General features: G+C 50.1%; 1 protein-coding gene and 1 non-coding gene across 3 annotated transcripts; both read right to left on the bottom strand.

Annotated features, from left to right (window-relative positions):
- Nucleotides 1–5,132: 5,132 nt before the first annotated feature.
- LOC121089691 lies at nucleotides 5,133–5,217 on the bottom strand. Its single transcript, XR_005828318.1, has one exon. It is a non-coding gene; the product is annotated as a small nucleolar RNA SNORD45 (small nucleolar RNA).
- Nucleotides 5,218–6,445: 1,228 nt separating this feature from the next.
- On the bottom strand, nucleotides 6,446–10,463 carry LOC121088537 (N-alpha-acetyltransferase 20-like). Of its 2 annotated transcripts, none has more exons than XM_040594799.1 (6): nucleotides 10,143–10,463; nucleotides 9,969–9,993; nucleotides 9,789–9,879; nucleotides 8,434–8,602; nucleotides 7,282–7,427; nucleotides 6,446–6,777 (listed from the first exon to the last, which is right to left on the bottom strand). In XM_040594799.1, the coding sequence occupies exons 1-6, from the start codon at nucleotides 10,193–10,195 to the stop codon at nucleotides 6,692–6,694; spliced, it is 570 nt and encodes a 189-aa protein (XP_040450733.1). In that variant the 5' UTR covers nucleotides 10,196–10,463; the 3' UTR covers nucleotides 6,446–6,691. The 2 variants fall into 2 exon arrangements, with proteins under 2 accessions (XP_040450733.1, XP_040450734.1); XM_040594800.1 differs by having other exon boundaries at nucleotides 8,434–8,569; nucleotides 10,143–10,447.
- Between the last annotated feature and the right edge of the window lie 9,215 nt (nucleotides 10,464–19,678).

Raw genomic sequence — 19,678 nt, 5'->3', positions numbered from 1 at the left:
TCTGCCATTGAGCTTTGCCACACCCCTGCAGAGTTTCGTCTCTTTTTCTGTATGGGATTGTGCAGTCTTGGCCTGAACTTACCCACTGTCTCCTGTCTGTCTACAATGACCCACTGGAGAAAGGTCTCTCAGGGTTAGTTTGAGTGCCTGCACTGAAAACGCTTGAGAGATAACTCAAAGCGTCCCTCATAGCTGAATTTGACCATGACTGGTGGCCACACTCACCATGAAGAGGGCAATGTGACAAAGGCAAACCCACTTAAAATCTTCCTCTCCTCTAGACTGTGAACTCCGAGTTAATTTGCCTTATGAATCTGGGACATAGAGGAATTGTTTCAATGTTAGGAAGCATCATGCTTGCCAGGCCCTGATCCTGATAGGGGACTTCAGCCACCCAGACTTGTTCTGGAAAAGCGGCACAGCAAAATGCAAGCAGGCCAGGAAACCTCTGGAGTGTATTGAGGACAACTTCCTAGCACAGGTGAGGAAGAGCTCGACCAGAGGAGAGGCACTGCTGGACCTGTTGTTTACTAGTACAGAAGACCTTACTGGTGAAGTCAGGAGTGGAGGTAGCCTGGACCGCAGCGATTATGCCGTGGTAGAATTCTCAGTCTTGAGGGGTACAGGATGGGCCAAAGTAGAGGCACAACCCTAAACCGCATACAAGCAAGCTGTCAGCTGTTTAGGGATCCCTTAGGAAACTGCCTTCAGAGATAAAGGAGCAAACACGAGGTGGGAGACGCTGAAAGGCATTTTTCTCAGGGTACAAGAAGCTCTCAAGCCCAATGTGAAAGCAGTCATGCAGGGGAGGCAGAAGGCCAGCTTGGCTAAATCAAGACCTCTTAGCCAAACTAAACCACAAAACCAAAATGTATGGGCAGAGGACCCAGGGATACACATCCTGGGGCGATTATAGGGAAATGGCCGGGGAGTGCAAAGGGGGGATCAGGAAAGCCAAGGCATAGCTGGAGCTGAACTTGGCTAGGGATGTGGAAAATAACAAGAAGGGTTTCTTTAGGTACACAGGACAAGAAAGGAAGATGAAAGAAACTGTACCCCGCAATGAGTGAAATGGGAGACCTGGCTACAACCAACATGGAGAAGACAGAGGTACTCAGCAACTTTTTTGCCTCAGTCTTCACTGGCAAGTGCTCTGGTGACACAACCCAATTCACAGAATCCAAAGGCCTGGACTGGAAGAATGACATATCACACACTGTAGGAGAAGATTGGGTTTGACACCAGCTAAGGAACCTGAATGTGCACATGTTCATGGGACCTGATGGGATGCAGCTGAGGGTCCTGAAGGAACTGGCAGATGAATTTTCTAAGCCCATATCCATTAAACTTGAAAAGTTGTGGCAACTGCTGAAATTCCTAGTGACTGGAAAAGGGGAAACATAACTCCCATTTTTAAACGGGAAAAAAAGGACAACCCAGAAACTGCAGGCTGCTCAGTCTTCCCTCTGTGCCCAGCAAGATCACAGAGCAGATCCTGCTGGAAACTATGCTAAGGCACATGGAAAACTAAGATGTGATTGATAACAGCCAATGTGGCTTCCATAAAGGCAAATCAAGCCTGACAAACATTGGCCTTCTACAGTGGAGAATCTACAGCACTAGAGGATAAGGGAAGAGACTGACATCATCTATTTGTGTGAGGCATTTGATACTGTCCAGCACAACATCCTTGTCTCTAAAATGGAGATACATGGATTTGATGGGTGGACCACTCGGTGGATAAGGAATTTGCTGGATGGTTGCACTCAAAAAGTTGCAGTCAACAGTTCTATGCACGGGTGGAAGCCAGTGATGAGTGGTGTCCCTCAGGGGCATATTGGGACCAGTATTATTTGACATCTTTGTCAGGGACACAGACAGTGGGATTGAGTGCACTGTCAGCAAGTTGGTAGATGAGAATAAGCTGAGCAGTGTGGTTGATACTCTAGAGGGAAGGGATGCCATCCAGAGGGATTTTGACAGGCTAGGGAGCTGGGCCCGTGTCAACCTCATGAAGCTCAACAAGGTCAAGTGCAAGGTCCTGCACCTGGGTTGGGGCAATCCCAAATGGATACAGGCTGGGCAATGAGTGGATTGAGAGCAGGCCTGCAGAGAAGGACTTAGGTGTATTGGTGTGTGAAAAACTGACTATGAGCTGGCAATGCGTGCTCACAGCCCACAAAGCTGGTTGTATCAAAAGTAGTGTGGCTAGCAGGTCGAGGGAGGGGATTCTGCCCCTCTTCACTGCTATTGTGGGACCCCACCTGGAGTACTGTGTTCAGCTCTCAGGCCGCCAGCACAGAAAAGATGTGAACCTGCTTGAGCGAGTCCAGAAGAAGACCACAAAGATGATGAGGGGTCTGGAGCACCTCCCCTGTGAAGACAGAGTGAGGGGGCTGGGGTTGTTTAGCCTAGGGAAGAGAAGGCGCCCAAGAAACCTTCAGGAAAGATGGGGAGGGACTCTTTATCAGGGAGTCTAGCGATAGGATGAGGGCTAAAGGTCTTAAACCAAAAGAGAGTAGATTCATATTAAACATTAGGAAGAAAGTAATTCTTTATGAGGATGGTGAGACACTGGAACAGACCATCCAGAGAAGTTGTGGGTGCCCGCTCCCTGGAAGTGTTCAAGGCCAGGCTGGATGGGCCTTTGAGCAGCCTGATCTGGTGGAATGTAGCCTTGCCTAAGGCAGAGGGTCAGAGGTGGATGTTCCTAAAGGTCCCTTCCACCTATAACCATTCCATGATTCCTTCTACGATTCTAAAGTGGTACGAAGCAGAGGGAGCAAAACACTTCAGATGAAAGAGGCAAGGGCTTAATTAACATGAGGCGTTGGCAGGCAGGAGCTGCTAGGTATTTAGATGCTTCATGAGGAAGGAATGTCAGTGGCCCCCCAGGGCCCTAGGACACAGCATAAAAGCCTGCGCTGCTCCAGGGCCTGCATCCTCCTCTCTTGCCTCCCTTTCCTGGACAAACGAGGTAAGCCTAAGTCTGTTCCATCTCTCCCTGTGGGCTGAACGGCTGTCACGATGGCTACTGAAGTTGATCCTTGGGCTGCCTCAGCTTGGCCCTGCAATAGAAGTCTTTAAGGGCTGTCACCTCTTTCCCTTTTGATGGGGCTGGCTGGGGAAGAGGGGGGGGGTCTTTCCAGCAGAAGGGGATCAACGGGGCTCAGCGGCACGGAGGTCTGCCCAACAGACCTGCTGCCAGCAGATGGTCTCTAACCAAATGCCCCAGTGCATCCAGTGCCTTCTTCAGTGCAATGTTTTTTTCTGGAGGTGGGGTACAATCAGTAACCCACAGGTGCTTGAAACCCACTCTGCTGGCTCTTACTCCAAAAGTGAGTCAGCCTTCCTGTGCCGTGCCACTTGCAGGGCACAATGAGGGTCATGGCAGACGTAGGCACGCTGTCCATTTTTAAAACAAAGTGTGTCCATGGAGAGAGCTGAGGAAAGGAAGGGCAGACCGATACCGAGGTTCGTGCTCACTGCCTGCTCTGTATTTCAGCTTTGCCTCCCTCACCGAGAGATGTCTTGCTTCAGACCCTGTCCTCCACGCCCCTGCGGCGCTTCTGGCCCAACCCCTCTTGCAAGCAGCTGCAGTGAGCCCTGTGTCGCCCGCTGTGCAGACTCGACCGTGGCCATTGAGGCCTCCCCAGTGGTGGTGACCCTGCCGGGCCCCATCCTCACCTCCTTCCCTCAGAGCACAGCCGTGGGATCCTCTCTGTCAGCTGCTGTTGGGAGCTCCCTCAGTGCTGGGGGGGTTCCCATCTCTTCTGGGGGCTCCTTTGGTCTGGGGGGGTCAGGGCTGTGTCTGCCTATCCCCCGCTGCAGTCTGAACTGCTGAAGATGGTGGATCACCCCCTTTGGAGTGAGAAGGAAGACAGAAACCCTGCAGCAGCTCAGGCATTCCCTTGCCTTAAAGGCAGGCTGGGTGTCCTTATCCCACCTGGCAGGATGGACCTGTGCCTGCTGCTCCTCGCTGTATGGCCGACACCCCGCCCCCTCCCAGCCATGTCTCCTCTGGCTCTGGTTTCCTCTGAGCCCCCTCAAGAATGGGCTCGTTCTCTTCTGCTTTGCTGAACCTCCTGATGAGACAGGGGAGGGTGCTGTAGTTGGGGACTGCTCTTGGGCCTGGGATTGCCACCAGGTAGAGCAGAATGGGAAAAGGCAAGTGCTTTGTGTGGAGTTCATCCTTGAGAAATGGGCCATTCTCTCTCTGTACCTTCCCAAACCCTGCAGACATGTGTCTTGGACTCTGTTCTGTGCCACTGCATTTCCTCCTTCTCATTAAAGACTTCGTGCAGCATCGCTAGAGACTCGTGGTGGTTTGTTCTCCTCCTCCCTCAGTCAGCTACCCGCTCTGCAAGGGAGAGCACACCTGTCCTGAGCTTGCCACCAGTTGCAAAAAGAGTTCCCTGAACTTACACCAAAGCACTAGAAATTAAGGAAGCAGGCAACAGAAAGACTAAAAAACGTCAGAAGAATGGAGCACGAGTCTGCAACCTGGTGATCACTGTCCTGGGATCAGCGCTCCGCCACGACTGCTGCAGTACCGACCTCCGGGAGCCGGGTGGCAGCAGCGCTCCACCGACCCTGTGCTGAGCACGGGCCGGGCGAGCACGGGCCGGGATCTCGGGCCAGTTCACACCGCCCGAACACGGGAGCTGCTGGCTGCGGCTGCAGGGTTCACTGCGCTCTGCCCTTTGCCCACTCGCAGCCCAGCCACTACCACCCGTTGCCTCCGTACCAAAAAGCAACCACGTGGCTCGAGCGGTTAAATCCTTTGCATCTGACAACTTTAACAGTCGGGTGATTCTTTCTGTCCCTGCCCCCACCCCATTACTGAGGGACAGCCAGCAGCATGGGGAACCCACGGCACAAGGCACAGGGGGGCACGTGGATGGTGGGGTCCTACGGATAAGCCCCAGTGATTGCTGTTGTTAAAGATGCTTTAGTCACAACTCAGAGCCGGGCCACCACCCCAGTGAGTGGCAGAGAACCAAGCAATACAGCACAGCTTATATACGCTTATCAGATCATTAGTCAATGTCTGAAGTTTTTAGGAGTTTCCTTTGGTCCTGTCAGTTCTGCAAATCCATCACCTGACTCTGTCCCAGGTGATTCACGGGTCCCTGGTCTCCAAGTAATTCTAGAGCTAAAGTGGTGACAGACATCAACTCTAGGTCAGATGATACATGCCAACACTCACCACTGACCCAGGGTGGCAACCTGCTCCACTACCTCCTGACCTAGGAAGCCCCTTAGGGAATTACAGCAGCAGTTCGCCAATGGAAAAACCAGAATGGCATGACACAGTGACTCAAAGATCTACAATGGACCCCTTATGCCTACAGAAACTGGTGCTAAAAACACAACAGATGAACAAGAGAACATTAACTGCCATGACTGATGCTAGAGCAAACCTCACTGGCCACTTAAGGAGAAGGGCAAAACCAGAATAGTAGTAAAAGCCTGCATGCCCAGGACTGTAATAAAAGAAAAAACCCTAGCTGGAGATTGTTCAAGCCCAAGTAATACACGTCCTCTTCAGTTGCGATCTGAGTTAAGATGTAAAACAAATATCATAATACACCCATATCAATTAGTTGCAACGGCTCACCTCTCACTGTGTCTGTTACTGGGCGCAGGTTCTCCCACTTGCCTCAGCTACGCTGGGCACCAGTTGTTGCAGTCGGAGCCCAAATCAGTCTGCCTCACATGGGGCACCCACTGTTGCAGCACAAGCAAGCCATCAGGCTGCAACAAGGCTTTTATGGTCAGTCAGATTCTACTCTCCATGCTTTTTGCTCTTCCTCCAGAGGTCAGACCACACCACTCTTCTTCCCCCACACCCCTCTCCCATATTCCTCAGGGCTATTTAACTACTTAGCAGGAACAAGCTACAGCTGCACATTGTCCATGTCACTCAACCCACTGCCTTGGCAGCAAGGCCACAGCTGCAGATTATCAGTGCTCATCAACCCTCTGCCTTCACTCCTCTACACTCTTCTCCAAGAAATTCCAGGGAAGACAGTGACAGAAACCTGTGTTGGAACTAAGTGCCTGGTCAATGCCTCCAAGTAACAGCATCCATGACGTCCAGACAGACAGTGAAGGGGATAGATGGATCCAAGAATTATATTAGAGAATGAGGTAAGTAAAAGGCACAGAGAAAGGGAGACCTCTTGAGTTCTGGAGAGTGTATTTTGATGTACCCAATTTCTGGTTTTGTGGCTCAGGAAGAACATAGCCCAAGTTTTGGTGCAGCAGTTATATGGCCACAAAGGGAAGGTGAGAGCCAGCAACAGAACTCCTTCCTGGCACCTTCTGTGTGGGAGCAGTGACCAGTGACCAGACATTTTCAGTTTCGGAGCAGGGCTCTGTGAGAGTGACAAAGTGAGGGGACTGTTTCGTGGCTGAGAAGGAAAATCATGACAACATCATACAGGAGGCAATTCCATTTTAATAGTCTCCAAAGTGTCAGGGTTTGAATGGAAGAACAATAGGGTAAAAGCACGAATATGCAGCCAATACCAACAGAAGCAGCATTGGTAAGCTTCTCAATATTGCTTTTTGGTATTTCACAGGGAAAAACATGGAGCCTAATATTTCTCATCTGTAAGTTCTTGGGGGCTTTGGGGAGAAGGAAACTGACACTCTTACTAGGTTGTCTGAGAATCACTGTTTACAGTTACTCAATGTCTTCTGGTCTCACAGGATGAGGCAGAGGTATAATTGATTTCTTCTCTGTATCTCTGGAAAGAGCTTTCCTCGTATCTATGGCAAAAGAAAATAATGCTATTATAAAACAGTCATTGCACAAAGCCATATTAAGTGACTTCTCTACTACATTAAGATCATTTTTGAGATTTCCTAGAATATTAGAATATCTTGAGTTGCAAGTGACCCGTAAGGATCATCAAGTCCAACTCCATGCTCCTCGCGGGACTACCTAAAACTAAACCATATGACTAAAAGCATCATCCAGATGCTCCCTGAGCTCTTGACAGGTTTGGTACCCTGACTGAATGCCCTTTCAGTGGATAAGATTTTCCTAACACCCAACCTGAACGTCCCCTAACACAGATTCATTCCATTTCCTGCAATTAAGTTTCGTAACTGATGTACTCTTCAGTAGGAAAAGCTATCTAAAGCAGTATACAGAATCCCATTCATCAATGACTATCTGAACTTGTTTCATATTAAAAAAAATACAAACAGGCTCAGGAACCCTCAACAGAAGAACCCTTCCATTCAACTTAAGGCACACCAACCACTTACCGTAAGCATCTTCATCTGGCTCTCCACTGCTAGCAGAGTAGTACTCCAATACTGTCCAGTACACACTGTAGCCGAGCTGCTTATACATATTTACTGCAACCTGATTAGATACTCTCACAAAGAGATCAACGAAAAATCCACCCTTTCTTCGGAAACATAAAACCAAACAAAAACCATAGTAAGGAATAGCAAGTGAATGTATTGCTAAATAACCAATAACTTGTAATCAGACCAAAAGCAGGTCTGATGATGTTATATGCTAATTAAACACCTTTCACACTGCAGTAACAGATGCACTCCTTTCCCAAGGGACAAATCCTCTATAAACTCAGATTTTATTCAATTTTTGTCACATAACCATCCTTTTATACCAGCCCATGGGTTCGGAATTATGAATAGAAATTCAAACAGGGCAAGCTAAGCACTCACACAGGTCTCATATACATAAGAAACTTTTTATTTTTAAAAAAATAATTAAAATCCACATTTTCAATTGCATTGGCTTAGGGACTGCCTCCTTCAATGTTTGTGGCAGGGGGCAGTGGCAGAATGGGTCACAAAGTTTAGTTGCCTAACACAAGGCAGCCCTTCTCCTCACAAGGCAGATTCTTCAAAACGTACTATTTTCCAGTTTTACCAATTACAGTGGGGTTGCCCTACTACCATGAGTTCAGAACATTTCCCTGTGGGTTCATTTGACACTCAGATTTTCAGCAGGTACAAACAGCCAAGCATGACATAGAAAGTAAGCTAAGCTACTGTCTACCATACAGAATCGGTTCCAAGGCTGCCTGCAGGAATTGCAAAAAGCCCAAATTACTGAACAAGCACGCTGGAGACCCTACGGGAAATCGTTGACATGTCATGAAACTCTTGCTGTCAAGACAAGGACCTTTTACACAGAATCTCTATTGGAATTCAGGCTACATCCTACTCATTCTGGCAAGTTAGCTTTCACAGAAACCCTGAGATCTTACACTGCCACGCAACATTTTCAGTCTTGTTCTCTAATTACAGGGAATCCTCAGCGAATCAGAACACTACTTAAAGCAAAATTCTGGGTCTCTTTCATTCAAATCAAACGCCTAAGCCATGGACAGGTGTCTGTAGAAAGATTACTTTTAGAAGATTAAAGATAAGCACAGTACTCACTTTTCTGAAATTTCTTCCAGTAGTTCCATCAGTTTAGCAGCCAAACCCAGCTGTCGAAATTCTGGTGCAACAGAGAGAGCAGTAACATGTCCATGCCACTCTTCCCTAGCCACAGAGCCTTCTGCTTTACCCATTACTGCGAACATACAGAGCATCAGAGCAGGAGCACCTTGGGAATAATGCAGCACACACTGCCACACGACTTTACAAAAGAACCAAGCAGTCCCCAAACAAACATTGCAATGATTGTGGTAAAGGCTTAAGCAGCGATTCTATGTTATTACTTAGTGATTCACAGCCACTAAGTTTCATTTTGATGAAGTATTGCAGTTGTTTCTTGATTAATGTAAATAAATAAATTTCCACAAATTCACTGTTTGAGGCATGACTCCCAAATGCAAGTTTTAAGCAATTCTCGTGAGTCTTTAACTGAGTGGAATTCATGACCAAAGTAAAGGAGGGCTAGAAGCCCAAAACTCACTCACCATCCCAGCAATTGCTGAAGACTTTTCATGACTATGGAGGAATAGAGGTTGAGAAACCTTGCCAATGTGGCAAGAGAAAGCAAAGGCCCTAGAAACACTGTATGTTTAAGGGGGAAAAAAAAAACGGGGGGGGGGGTTGGGTGTGTGTTCTTCATAGTTCCTTTCCTTTCTACACAGAGCCAAGCTACTGTTAGCTCATTAATGAATACTCAGACTTCCACAGGGTACTCTTATAAACATCAGGCACTGCTAAATAAGCAACTGATGCGGTGGGTACAGAGAAACCTTCCGTACAGCAAACGCTTTAAGCTTTACTGTTAAACACTTCGTTTCCTGGGTCCCTGCAAAGACTCTCATTCTGTGCCCACCTTCCCAAACCCCCCAAAAGAAGGGAAAAAAACCAATTGGAAAGAACAAACAAACCAACAGTTCTACTCTGAATGAGTTCTGAAAAACAAGAATATCCCACAGCAAATAAGCAACTGAAATCTGGACCCAGGGCATTCCCTTACAGGACAAGGCAAAACCCAAGCCCAGCATTTTCACTTACTGATGACTAGCAGCGTGTGAGGTTAGAGCTGAGTGCGGGCACCTCATTTCGGGAGCACAGAAGCACTCGTACTTACACATTCACCCGTGTAACACCTGGGCGGGCATTTACCGCAGCCGAGCCTCCTTGCTGCGCTTGGAACGCCACACCGAAAACTACTGCTATGAGCCCTATACAACACGCTTAGACACTTACGGAATGGGAAGACACTGCATAACGTTCCTCCTCCCTGCGGAGTATCTGGAAAACGCGAAGCCTAAGAAAAGCCTTACAGCCCCCCCACACCGGCAAGGCGGCGAGACGGCGGCCACGCCACTCACTGTAGCCCATCAGCTCGCCGCCGGGCGCCCCGGCCACGATGAAGTACTCGGGCCAGTGGGCCAGGTACTGCAGGTAGAAGGGTGTCCCGTACTGGAGCACGCAGTTAAGGAGCAAGCTGCTGCCGCCCGCGCTGGGCCCCGCGCCCCCTCCCCGGCGGCCGGCGGCAGCGGGAAGGATACGGTCTCCGTCAGCGGGTCCAGGTTGCTGCGGGGGGAGAGCGACGCTCACCACGGGCCCGAGCTCCCGCGGGGAGAGGGGGAGCCCCGCGTGCGCCCACGGCCCGAGCGTGGCGGAGAGCGGGCGGGGGACTCAAGGCAGGGGAGAGGGGACGGGAGGAGGCGGACGGCGCTCACATGTTGTTGAAGCGGAAGAGGTCATCGCAGGTGAAGGCACGGAGCGTCGCCATGCTGCAGCTGCTGGCCCTGGCCCGCCGCCCCGGAAGGGCTCCCGCGGCCCGAGGGCCGCTTCCCTCCCGCCCTGGCGGGGAGGCAGCGGCGCGGCCCCGCTGGGAGAGCTGCACCCGGGCCCCGAGAGCGGCAGGCGGGCGGCTGGGAACGTTGTGTCCGCCTGCGGCGGGAACGGGCCGGCAGTGCCGGGGGACCTGGCTCCGGGGCGCACGTTGCGCATGTGCAGCGCCCAAAGGCGGCCCCGCGGCGAGCGCCGAGAGGCGCACACCGCCAGCCGCCGGCAGCAGAGGTGGAGACCTGGGTTCCTCTTGGTTTTATCTTACCTTCTATAAGGGACAGTCTTAGGACAACTCTTGTAACAAACAGCGTTTTGCGAAAAATACAGCCTCCTCTCCGCTTCGGCAGCTTGATTTGGTTCACTTTCCCTTACGCGCATGCACACCCCTCGCTGCCTCTCTAATTGTTGCAAGAGCCACGACAACAGCACAGTATTTTCTTTTTTTTAATCTGGCTCACCCAACTGCCAGTCCTCACCCAGCAGACTTTGTGCACTCTTAGTTTTGTGGAATTAAGAGCAATGGCCTCTCCCCACTGTGATACGGAATCCTCACCCAGTTTGTGGTGCTGCAGCTCCAGCAGAGAAAGAACGATCCATTGAACTTAAGGCTTGCCTGGAAGGCTGAGCCTGCAAGGATGACAAGAGACACGTCATGGGGAAATGATAACAAAAAGATTTGATTTAAGCTGCTGCAGGCAGCATCTTACCGTTTTGCAGTAGGTACTTTCTGTGAATTCACAAATAATCCCCTAATGTACCAGTAACTTTTCGATTAAAGTTCTCTATTTCTTCTCTGTTAGTAAGGTTTAGGGATTTATTACCTCCAGCTGTTTCCATTACCCTTTCCAGTTACTTCTATATTTCAAAAAGAGGGACTAATTATTAAAAAAAAAAAAAGACTACCTCAACTATAAGCTTTTTCTTGCTTTTCAGCATTTCATAACATGAAATGTCTCGCATTGGAGAAGATGGGGTAGCTTATTTTTGCAAGTCCAAATTCCTTCCTAGGTTTATGTATCATCTGTTTCCTGGCATTATGAGAAGCAAGAAGTGTTTTGCATGGCACAGTGAATACAATGTTCTAATTTTTAAAAGAAACAATTGCACAAGAATAGACAGTCGAATCATCTTGAGGTGGTTTGGGTGCACGTTTCCCTTTTTGCACTCTTTGCTTTCCTTCATTTCATGCCTGAAATTCCGAGTTTGCCTCTCTGCCCTACTCCTTCCCTCCTCTAGCAGAGCCACCATCATATGCAAATAGTGGAATTTTCTTTAGCAGCAAATGTCAGTCTTAACTTCAAAAGAAATGGTTCAGCCGTTCAAGATACCTGCCTGCTGCTTTTACTGCTGTTCAGGTCAAGCACATTAACTAGATTGATAATGTTATTGCATCCTTCCTTTGCAAAGATGTTTAAAGTGGGCCGAGCATGATGAAAGGTAGCAGCATCAGAGTGTAATGATACACAAACCATTCAAGTGTGAACCATTTCTTAAAAACAAACAAACCAGAACACAGGACCCAACATTTCAAGTTATAATTCAGTATTACAGTGTATTATGTGCAAAACTCACCTTTCACAAAATGAAATACAAACATGTACCAGGGGTTTCACTGCAATAAGCAATTGATATCTAAGTCGGTATACGTCACCGAGCGAGTGCTAGGAGTGAAAAGTTTACATTTACCTCTTGCTCTTCGACAGCCAATAAATCCCGTAAACAAAACAACATCTTTAGCACACCGGTACCGAAGACACAGCGCAAAACCCCCCGTTAATGTACTCCTGTATTTGGCTTCAAGCCGGCACTGCGCATGCGCTGCCCTTAGTTTTGCCAGTACCCCTTCTGCGCATGCGCAGAAGCGGCATTGCGTCATAACCAGGCGACGCCGCCCCAAACCCCGCCCCCTTTGGCTTCAAGCCCGGTCTGCGCATGCGCTGCCCTCACTCTGCAGGGCGGCGCCAGTGCTGCCGCCTGGCGAAAAAAATTGGGTACTGCAGCCAGCCTAGCTAACACCGAAGGGATCTTCAAGACTCGGTCCAAATGGCTCCGTCACCGTGAAATCGTAGTCCCCTTCAGCTCCACACCGCTTCATTCTGGGAACGCCCCCTAGAAAAAAAAGAAACGGTTTATTCAGTGTAACGATTCGATTGGTATACAAGCCTTCAAGGCTCCCAAGACGAAGTCTAAGAGGGTCAGGACCGTGAATGTTTGTACTCGCAGTGAAGCTCAGCATCTTATGCAACCCTCAGCCAAGACAAAGGTGAAAAACTCACCGGCGCCGAACGTTTCCTCATCTGTAAGCTGCCCATCCTTAGCATGCAGGACTCCAAATTCAAAATTTCACAGGTCCCGGAGAAAGAAAACCAAAAACTACAGGACAAACAGACAATCAAACAAAAGACCTCAAACAAGGACTCCTCTAAGGACTGTTATATACATCTTTTGTATACGACCTACGCACGGCAACATACGCTTCGTACCAGCTCCATTACATGCTCAAGTAGCAGATACCTCATACACTGCTTTCCATCACAGATTACGATTTTTTGATGACATTACTAAAGTTGGTCACCTATTAGTATGAGAGGTTATGCCAGTGCCTGAAATGATTTTCGATCTCAGACGTTGCACAGAAACGCCGCAGTTTTTCACTGCAATAAGCAATTGATATCTAAGTCGGTATACGTCACCGAGCGAGTGCTAGGAGTGAAAAGTTTACATTTACCTCTTGCTCTTCGACAGCCAATAAATCCCGTAAACAAAACAACATCTTTAGCACACCGGTACCGAAGACACAGCGCAAAACCCCCCGTTAATGTACTCCTGTATTTGTTCAATTTCAAAGTAGCCACTTCAACTGATAAAGACAGCCGATTTTCTACCTGTAACTCTACTCCTCATCATTATCCTGCTACAGAAAGAAACAAACCGCTAGCATTTCTACGTAACGACTTATTTTTCCAGAAAAGAATAAAAAGCCACAACCGACCAACCAAAAAAAAACCCAAACAGAAAACAAAACAAACAAACAAAAAAAAAACCCCACTCAAAAAAAAAAAAAAAAACAAAAAACCAAAAAACAACTCGCCTCCTACCTTCTGTGTCCCAGGATGAAAAGTTTCCTTCGGGTTCTTCCCAAATTTGTCATGACCCACAGGACTGAAATGCAAACGAAATACTGCTTTAGAGGAGAGCAAGCATACACCTCGACATTAAACCATGAACTGGCTGTAGTCGGAATCGATTGCGAGAAGAATCGTTCAAAGAGCCTTGCTGCCGTGGAATTTTTTGCGGAAGAGCCATTTATTTCCCGCACGACTAACCGCTGAGACTTCTTAAACTTCTTTCTGATTTTAAAAACAGAAACAACTAGGACCCTGCACGGAGATCACTTTTAAGCGTACCGTATTTACTATAGAAAGCACAGAACTTTATTCCCTCGTCCTTCGCTTCGGCTTTATACATAACTGTCGTGAGCGTTTTAGGAAGACTCAGTAACCTATCCTATTTCATAAGCTTCTCTTCCATCCCTTTGAAAACAACTCCAGGCACGTCAAATGAAAAACGAGCTGCTCGGCATCAGGCTCGTACCCCAAAGATCCACAAGCAAGATCAGCTGCCTCGCTCAACGGAAAGCCCTCACGTATAGCATTTCTTCCCAACTCGTGTTTCTACGTGACTGTCATTTTCGCCCATTTTTTTTCCCCTACCGTTAATTTCCGGAGCTGCGCAGCACGCCACGGAGTGCCAAAGGCAGTCTGTCTGAGGCACGCCGAGCTGACACGGAGGTCACATCCGATGCGCCTTTCCATCATCGCTTACGCTAGGCCACCACGCCGACAGGATCTCCTGTAGTTCCCTTCGAAAGCAATTAAAAGGCTGAGTTTCATTTAATTGACAAAAAAGCAGGTTTCTCGTGCAGCTGAAATTCGTTGACATAGTCGGTACCGAAACTCACGCTGGCTGTGAACGGGGTGAAATGGCAAAGGACCATCAGCCAGGCCCGAGGGAAGGCTCAAAGGCTGTACAAGCTAAAGAATAGCCAGGGAAGGGATTTTAGTCCGAGCCCAAGCGGGCAAAAGGAGATGACGTTAGTCTTGCTGCCTGCAGGTGTGTGGGAAAATCACCCTGAGGTGGGGGGGGAACTCGAGAAAATTGCGTCCTAACGGAAGCACGGTATTACGGAAAGCTTTTTTAAGGGTAGAATACAGCTATAGCCTCGAGGACGCTCGGCACGCACACAGCCTGGACCGCCACCGTTCCCTAAGCAGCGGCTCGGCGCGCGCCGACAGCGGTGACGGAGGACGAGCTTAAGGCAAAAAGCCAAAAGCAAACCCCTCAAAGGCCAGAACCGTTCTCAGGAACACAGGAGTTAAGCCTAAAAGTGGTTGAAAGCTGCCTCCTACCTCTTCCCCCTCCGACACCGGCACGTTTCCTCGCGATCCCTTTTCGCAAACAAAAGACGGATGCCTGCGGTATCAGCTTGGTCCCGAAGCACCACGATGCGCTTGCTGGCTACACGCTCTCTTCTGACAAGGCTGACAGCTTCTCCGCACACGACAGCCGAGGCCCTGTGAAACACGAGGAAGGCAAACACCGGTAACGTCTCGCAGGGGTCAGGAGGAAGTCAGGATGCACTCCATTCGGAGCCCAACGCGTTACCCAAAGGAATAACCCCAGCAGAACAAGAGGCAGGAACGGTCGGCAGACAGGCAGACAACATGCACGGCAGCGATACCCACGTCAGACTTGCAGGGCGCTTCCAGTCAGCCCGCTGCCGCGGCTCAGGGCCGGCGGCTGGGGGAAAGACAAAGCCCCGCGCAGAGCTGCGGCGGCTGCCCGGGCAGCCCAGAGGCGGCGGGGGGGGGCGGCAGGTCGCCGCGGGCCGACCCCTCCCTCTCCCGGGCCCCGCCAGGCCGCCACAAGTGGCGAGCACCGGGGCCGCCCCGCCGCCGCTCCTCGCCTCCGCGCTGAGGTAGCGGCGCAGCCCCGAGAGACAAAAAAAAAAAAAAAAAAAAAAAAAACCAGCCCAAAATAGGCAGCACCGTGAGGAGCCCGCTGACCACCGTCGCTGCGGGGGGGGGGGAGAACGGCCGGCAGCCCCGCCGGTCCCGGGCCGGGCCGCCCGCCTCAGCCCGCCCGCCGCCGGCACCAGGCGCTCCCCGCCGCGGCCGAGCGCCGGCCCGCCACATCCCCCCCCCCCCCGGCCGCTGCCCGCCGGCCCCCGCCCGCCCGGCCGCCCTCAGGCCGAGCGCTCACCCAGCGCGCCGCCGCACGACCCGGCCCGAAAGTCTTCCAGGCTCCCGGCGAAGGCTCCGCACCGCCACGGGCGCGCCGGCGCGCCGCGCGGGCTGGAAATGAACCCCACTTCCGGGGCCGTCTGCGTAGCCCGTACGTGCGAGGCCGAAGCCCCGCCCCTAGGGGTCAAGCCGTTTCTGCGCGCGGGCAAAAGCGGAATTGCGTCATACGCATGCGACGCCGCCGGAGACCCCGCCCCCTTTGGCTTCAAGCCGGCACTGCGCATGCGCTGCCCTTAGTTTTGCCAGTACCCCTTCTGCGCATGCGCAGAAGCGGCATTGCGTCATACGCATGCGACGCCGCCGGAGACCCCGCCCCCTTTGGCTTCAAGCCGGCACTGCGCATGCGCTGCCCTTAGTTTTGCCAGTACCCCTTCTGCGCATGCGCAGAAGCGGCATTGCGTCATACGCACGCCGCGCCGCCCCAAACCCCGCCCCCTTTGGCTTCAAGCCCGGTCTGCGCATGCGCTGCCCTTACTCTGCAGGGCGGCGCTACTGCTGCCGCCTGGCGAAAAAATTTCGGTACTGCAGCCAGTCTAGCTAACAGACTGCACCCTTTATTATACGAATGGAATCGAGAAGGGAACTCTGCCCACGGCCCGTTAGCAAGTTGCCCGGCTTCACATCTCGCTGGATCAAGTTCTTCCAGTGAACATATTCAATTCGACCAGTCTAGAGAAAAAGAGAAAAAAGAAAAAAAAAAAAAAAAAAAAAAAAAAACAAAAGAATCACTCGAGAGACAGGGCATACACTTTTTTTTTCCTTATCAAAACACCAGCAACGTTGCCTTAACGATAAAAGAGGCAATGAAACCTTTTCTTGTAAAATGCAAGGGCATTAAAGAGAAGGTAATTCGACAGACAATACATAAACCTCTCCAGCTCTTTCCCCACGTCTATTTGACATTCGTTTCCAAAAACTTTCTCGGGTGAACGTCTTCTGTCTTTGAGCAGTGCGACAGGCGGTTTGCAAACGGCACGAGTCTCTGCTTTTTAAAAATCAATTCAGACTCTGTAATCACTTTAGATGGGGCACTTTGTGTTTCAGAGAAACAAAACCAACGTTGAGTCTTTCCTTGAACGACACAGGCCCGTTCACCTTTACATCAGAGAAACAACGTATGTGGTTCCGATCTCTCGAGGAATCTTTATTTTCCAACAGACTGCACCGTCAAGATCAACCAAGCAGCTTCCTACCGTTTCGCCAGCGAGCAAGAGGACTGTCTCGAGACTAAGTTTCCTCGAACAAACACCGAAGGGATCTTCAAGACTCGGTCCAAATGGCTCCGTCACCGTGAAATCGTAGTCCCCTTCAGCTCCACACCGCTTCATTCTGGGAACGCCCCCTAGAAAAAAAAGAAACGGTTTATTCAGTGTAACGATACGATTGGTATACAAGCCTTCAAGGCTCCCAAGACGAAGTCTAAGAGGGTCAGGACCGTGAATGTTTGTACTCGCAGTGAAGCTCAGCATCTTATGCAACCCTCAGCCAAGACAAAGGTGAAAAACTCACCGGCGCCGAACGTTTCCTCATCTGTAAGCTGCCCATCCTTAGCATGCAGGACTCCAAATTCAAAATTTCACAGGTCCCGGAGAAAGAAAACCAAAAACTACAGGACAAACAGACAATCAAACAAAAGACCTCAAACAAGGACTCCTCTAAGGACTGTTATATACATCTTTTGTATACGACCTACGCACGGCAACATACGCTTCGTACCAGCTCCATTACATGCTCAAGTAGCAGATACCTCATACACTGCTTTCCATCACAGATTACGATTTTTTGATGACATTACTAAAGTTGGTCACCAATTAGTATGAGAGGTTATGCCAGTGCCTGAAATGATTTTCGATCTCAGACGTTGCACAGAAACGCCGCAGTTTTTCACTGCAATAAGCAATTGATATCTAAGTCGGTATACGTCACCGAGCGAGTGCTAGGAGTGAAAAGTTTACATTTACCTCTTGCTCTTCGACAGCCAATAAATCCCGTAAACAAAACAACATCTTTAGCACACCGGTACCGAAGACACAGCGCAAAACCCCCCGTTAATGTACTCCTGTATTTGTTCAATTTCAAAGTAGCCACTTCAACTGATAAAGACAGCCGATTTTCTACCTGTAACTCTACTCCTCATCATTATCCTGCTACAGAAAGAAACAAACCGCTAGCATTTCTACGTAACGACTTATTTTTCCAGAAAAGAATAAAAAGCCACAACCGACCAACCAAAAAAAAAACCCAAACAGAAAACAAAACAAACAAAAAAAAAACCCCACTCAAAAAAAAAAAAAAAAAACCAAAAAACAACTCGCCTCCTACCTTCTGTGTCCCAGGATGAAAACTTTCCTTCGGGTTCTTCCCAAATTTGTCATGACCCACAGGACTGAAATGCAAACGAAATACTGCTTTAGAGGAGAGCAAGCATACACCTCGACATTAAACCATGAACTGGCTGTAGTCGGAATCGATTGCGAGAAGAATCGTTCAAAGAGCCTTGCTGACGTGGAATTTTTTGCGGAAGAGCCATTTATTTCCCGCACAACTAACCGCTGAGACTTCTTAAACTTCTTTCTGATTTTAAAAACAGAAACAACTAGGACCCTGCACGGAGATCACTTTTAAGCGTACCGTATTTACTATAGAAAGCACAGAACTTTATTCCCTCGTCCTTCGCTTCGGCTTTATACATAACTGTCGTGAGCGTTTTAGGAAGACTCAGTAACCTATCCTATTTCATAAGCTTCTCTTCCATCCCTTTGAAAACAACTCCAGGCACGTCAAATGAAAAACGAGCTGCTCGGCATCAGGCTCGTACCCCAAAGATCCACAAGCAAGATCAGCTGCCTCGCTCAACGGAAAGCCCTCACGTATAGCATTTCTTCCCAACTCGTGTTTCTACGTGACTGTCATTTTCGCCCATTTTTTTTCCCCTACCGTTAATTTCCGGAGCTGCGCAGCACGCCACGGAGTGCCAAAGGCAGTCTGTCTGAGGCACGCCGAGCTGACACGGAGGTCACATCCGATGCGCCTTTCCATCATCGCTTACGCTAGGCCACCACGCCGACAGGATCTCCTGTAGTTCCCTTCGAAAGCAATTAAAAGGCTGAGTTTCATTTAATTGACAAAAAAGCAGGTTTCTCGTGCAGCTGAAATTCGTTGACATAGTCGGTACCGAAACTCACGCTGGCTGTGAACGGGGTGAAATGGCAAAGGACCATCAGCCAGGCCCGAGGGAAGGCTCAAAGGCTGTACAAGCTAAAGAATAGCCAGGGAAGGGATTTTAGTCCGAGCCCAAGCGGGCAAAAGGAGATGACGTTGGTCTTGCTGCCTGCAGGTGTGTGGGAAAATCACCCTGAGGTGGGGGGGGAACTCGAGAAAATTGCGTCCTAACGGAAGCACGGTATTACGGAAAGCTTTTTTAAGGGTAGAATACAGCTATAGCCTCGAGGACGCTCGGCACGCACACAGCCTGGACCGCCACCGTTCCCTAAGCAGCGGCTCGGCGCACGCCGACAGCGGTGACGGAGGACGAGCTTAAGGCAAAAAGCCAAAAGCAAACCCCTCAAAGCCCAGAACCGTTCTCAGGAACACAGGAGCTAAGCCTAAAAGTGGTTGAAAGCTGCCTCCTACCTCTTCCCCCTCCGACACCGGCACGTTTCCTCGCGATCCCTTTTCGCAAACAAAAGACGGATGCCTGCGGCATCAGCTTGGTCCCGAAGCACCACGATGCGCTTGCTGGCTACACGCTCTCTTCTGACAAGGCTGACAGCTTCTCCGCACACGACAGCCGAGGCCCTGTGAAACACGAGGAAGGCAAACACCGGTAACGTCTCGCAGGGGTCAGGAGGAAGTCAGGATGCACTCCATTCGGAGCCCAACGCGTTACCCAAAGGAATAACCCCAGCAGAACAAGAGGCAGGAACGGTCGGTAGACAGGCAGACAACATGCACGGCAGCGATACCCACGTCAGACTTGCAGGGCGCTTCCAGTCAGCCCGCTGCCGCGGCTCGGGCCGGCGGCTGGGGGAAAGACAAAGCCCCGCGCAGAGCTGCGGCGGCTGCCCGGGCAGCCCAGAGGCGGCGGGGGGGGGCGGCGGGTCGCCGCGGGCCGACCCCTC

This window comes from Falco naumanni, chromosome 5 (assembly GCF_017639655.2).
Source record: "Falco naumanni isolate bFalNau1 chromosome 5, bFalNau1.pat, whole genome shotgun sequence".
NCBI lineage: Eukaryota > Metazoa > Chordata > Aves > Falconiformes > Falconidae > Falco > Falco naumanni.
The sequence above is the reverse complement of the archived record's forward strand: the minus strand, read 5'-3'. Positions and strand labels throughout refer to the sequence as shown.

What these genes read in the sequence shown, in the direction of transcription:
- LOC121088537 (XM_040594799.1), bottom strand. Translation starts at nt 10,195, where the DNA reads ATGGCGACGCTCCGTGCCTTCACCTGCGATGACCTCTTCCGCTTCAAC. An exon ending in CGGCGAGCTGATGGGCTACA is followed by an intron (nt 8,603 to 9,788) that starts GTGAGTGGCGTG and finishes ATTATTCCCAAG; the next exon opens with GTGCTCCTGCTCTGATGCTC. An exon ending in GCCAGATGAAGATGCTTACG is followed by an intron (nt 6,778 to 7,281) that starts GTAAGTGGTTGG and finishes CTTTTGCCATAG; the next exon opens with ATACGAGGAAAGCTCTTTCC.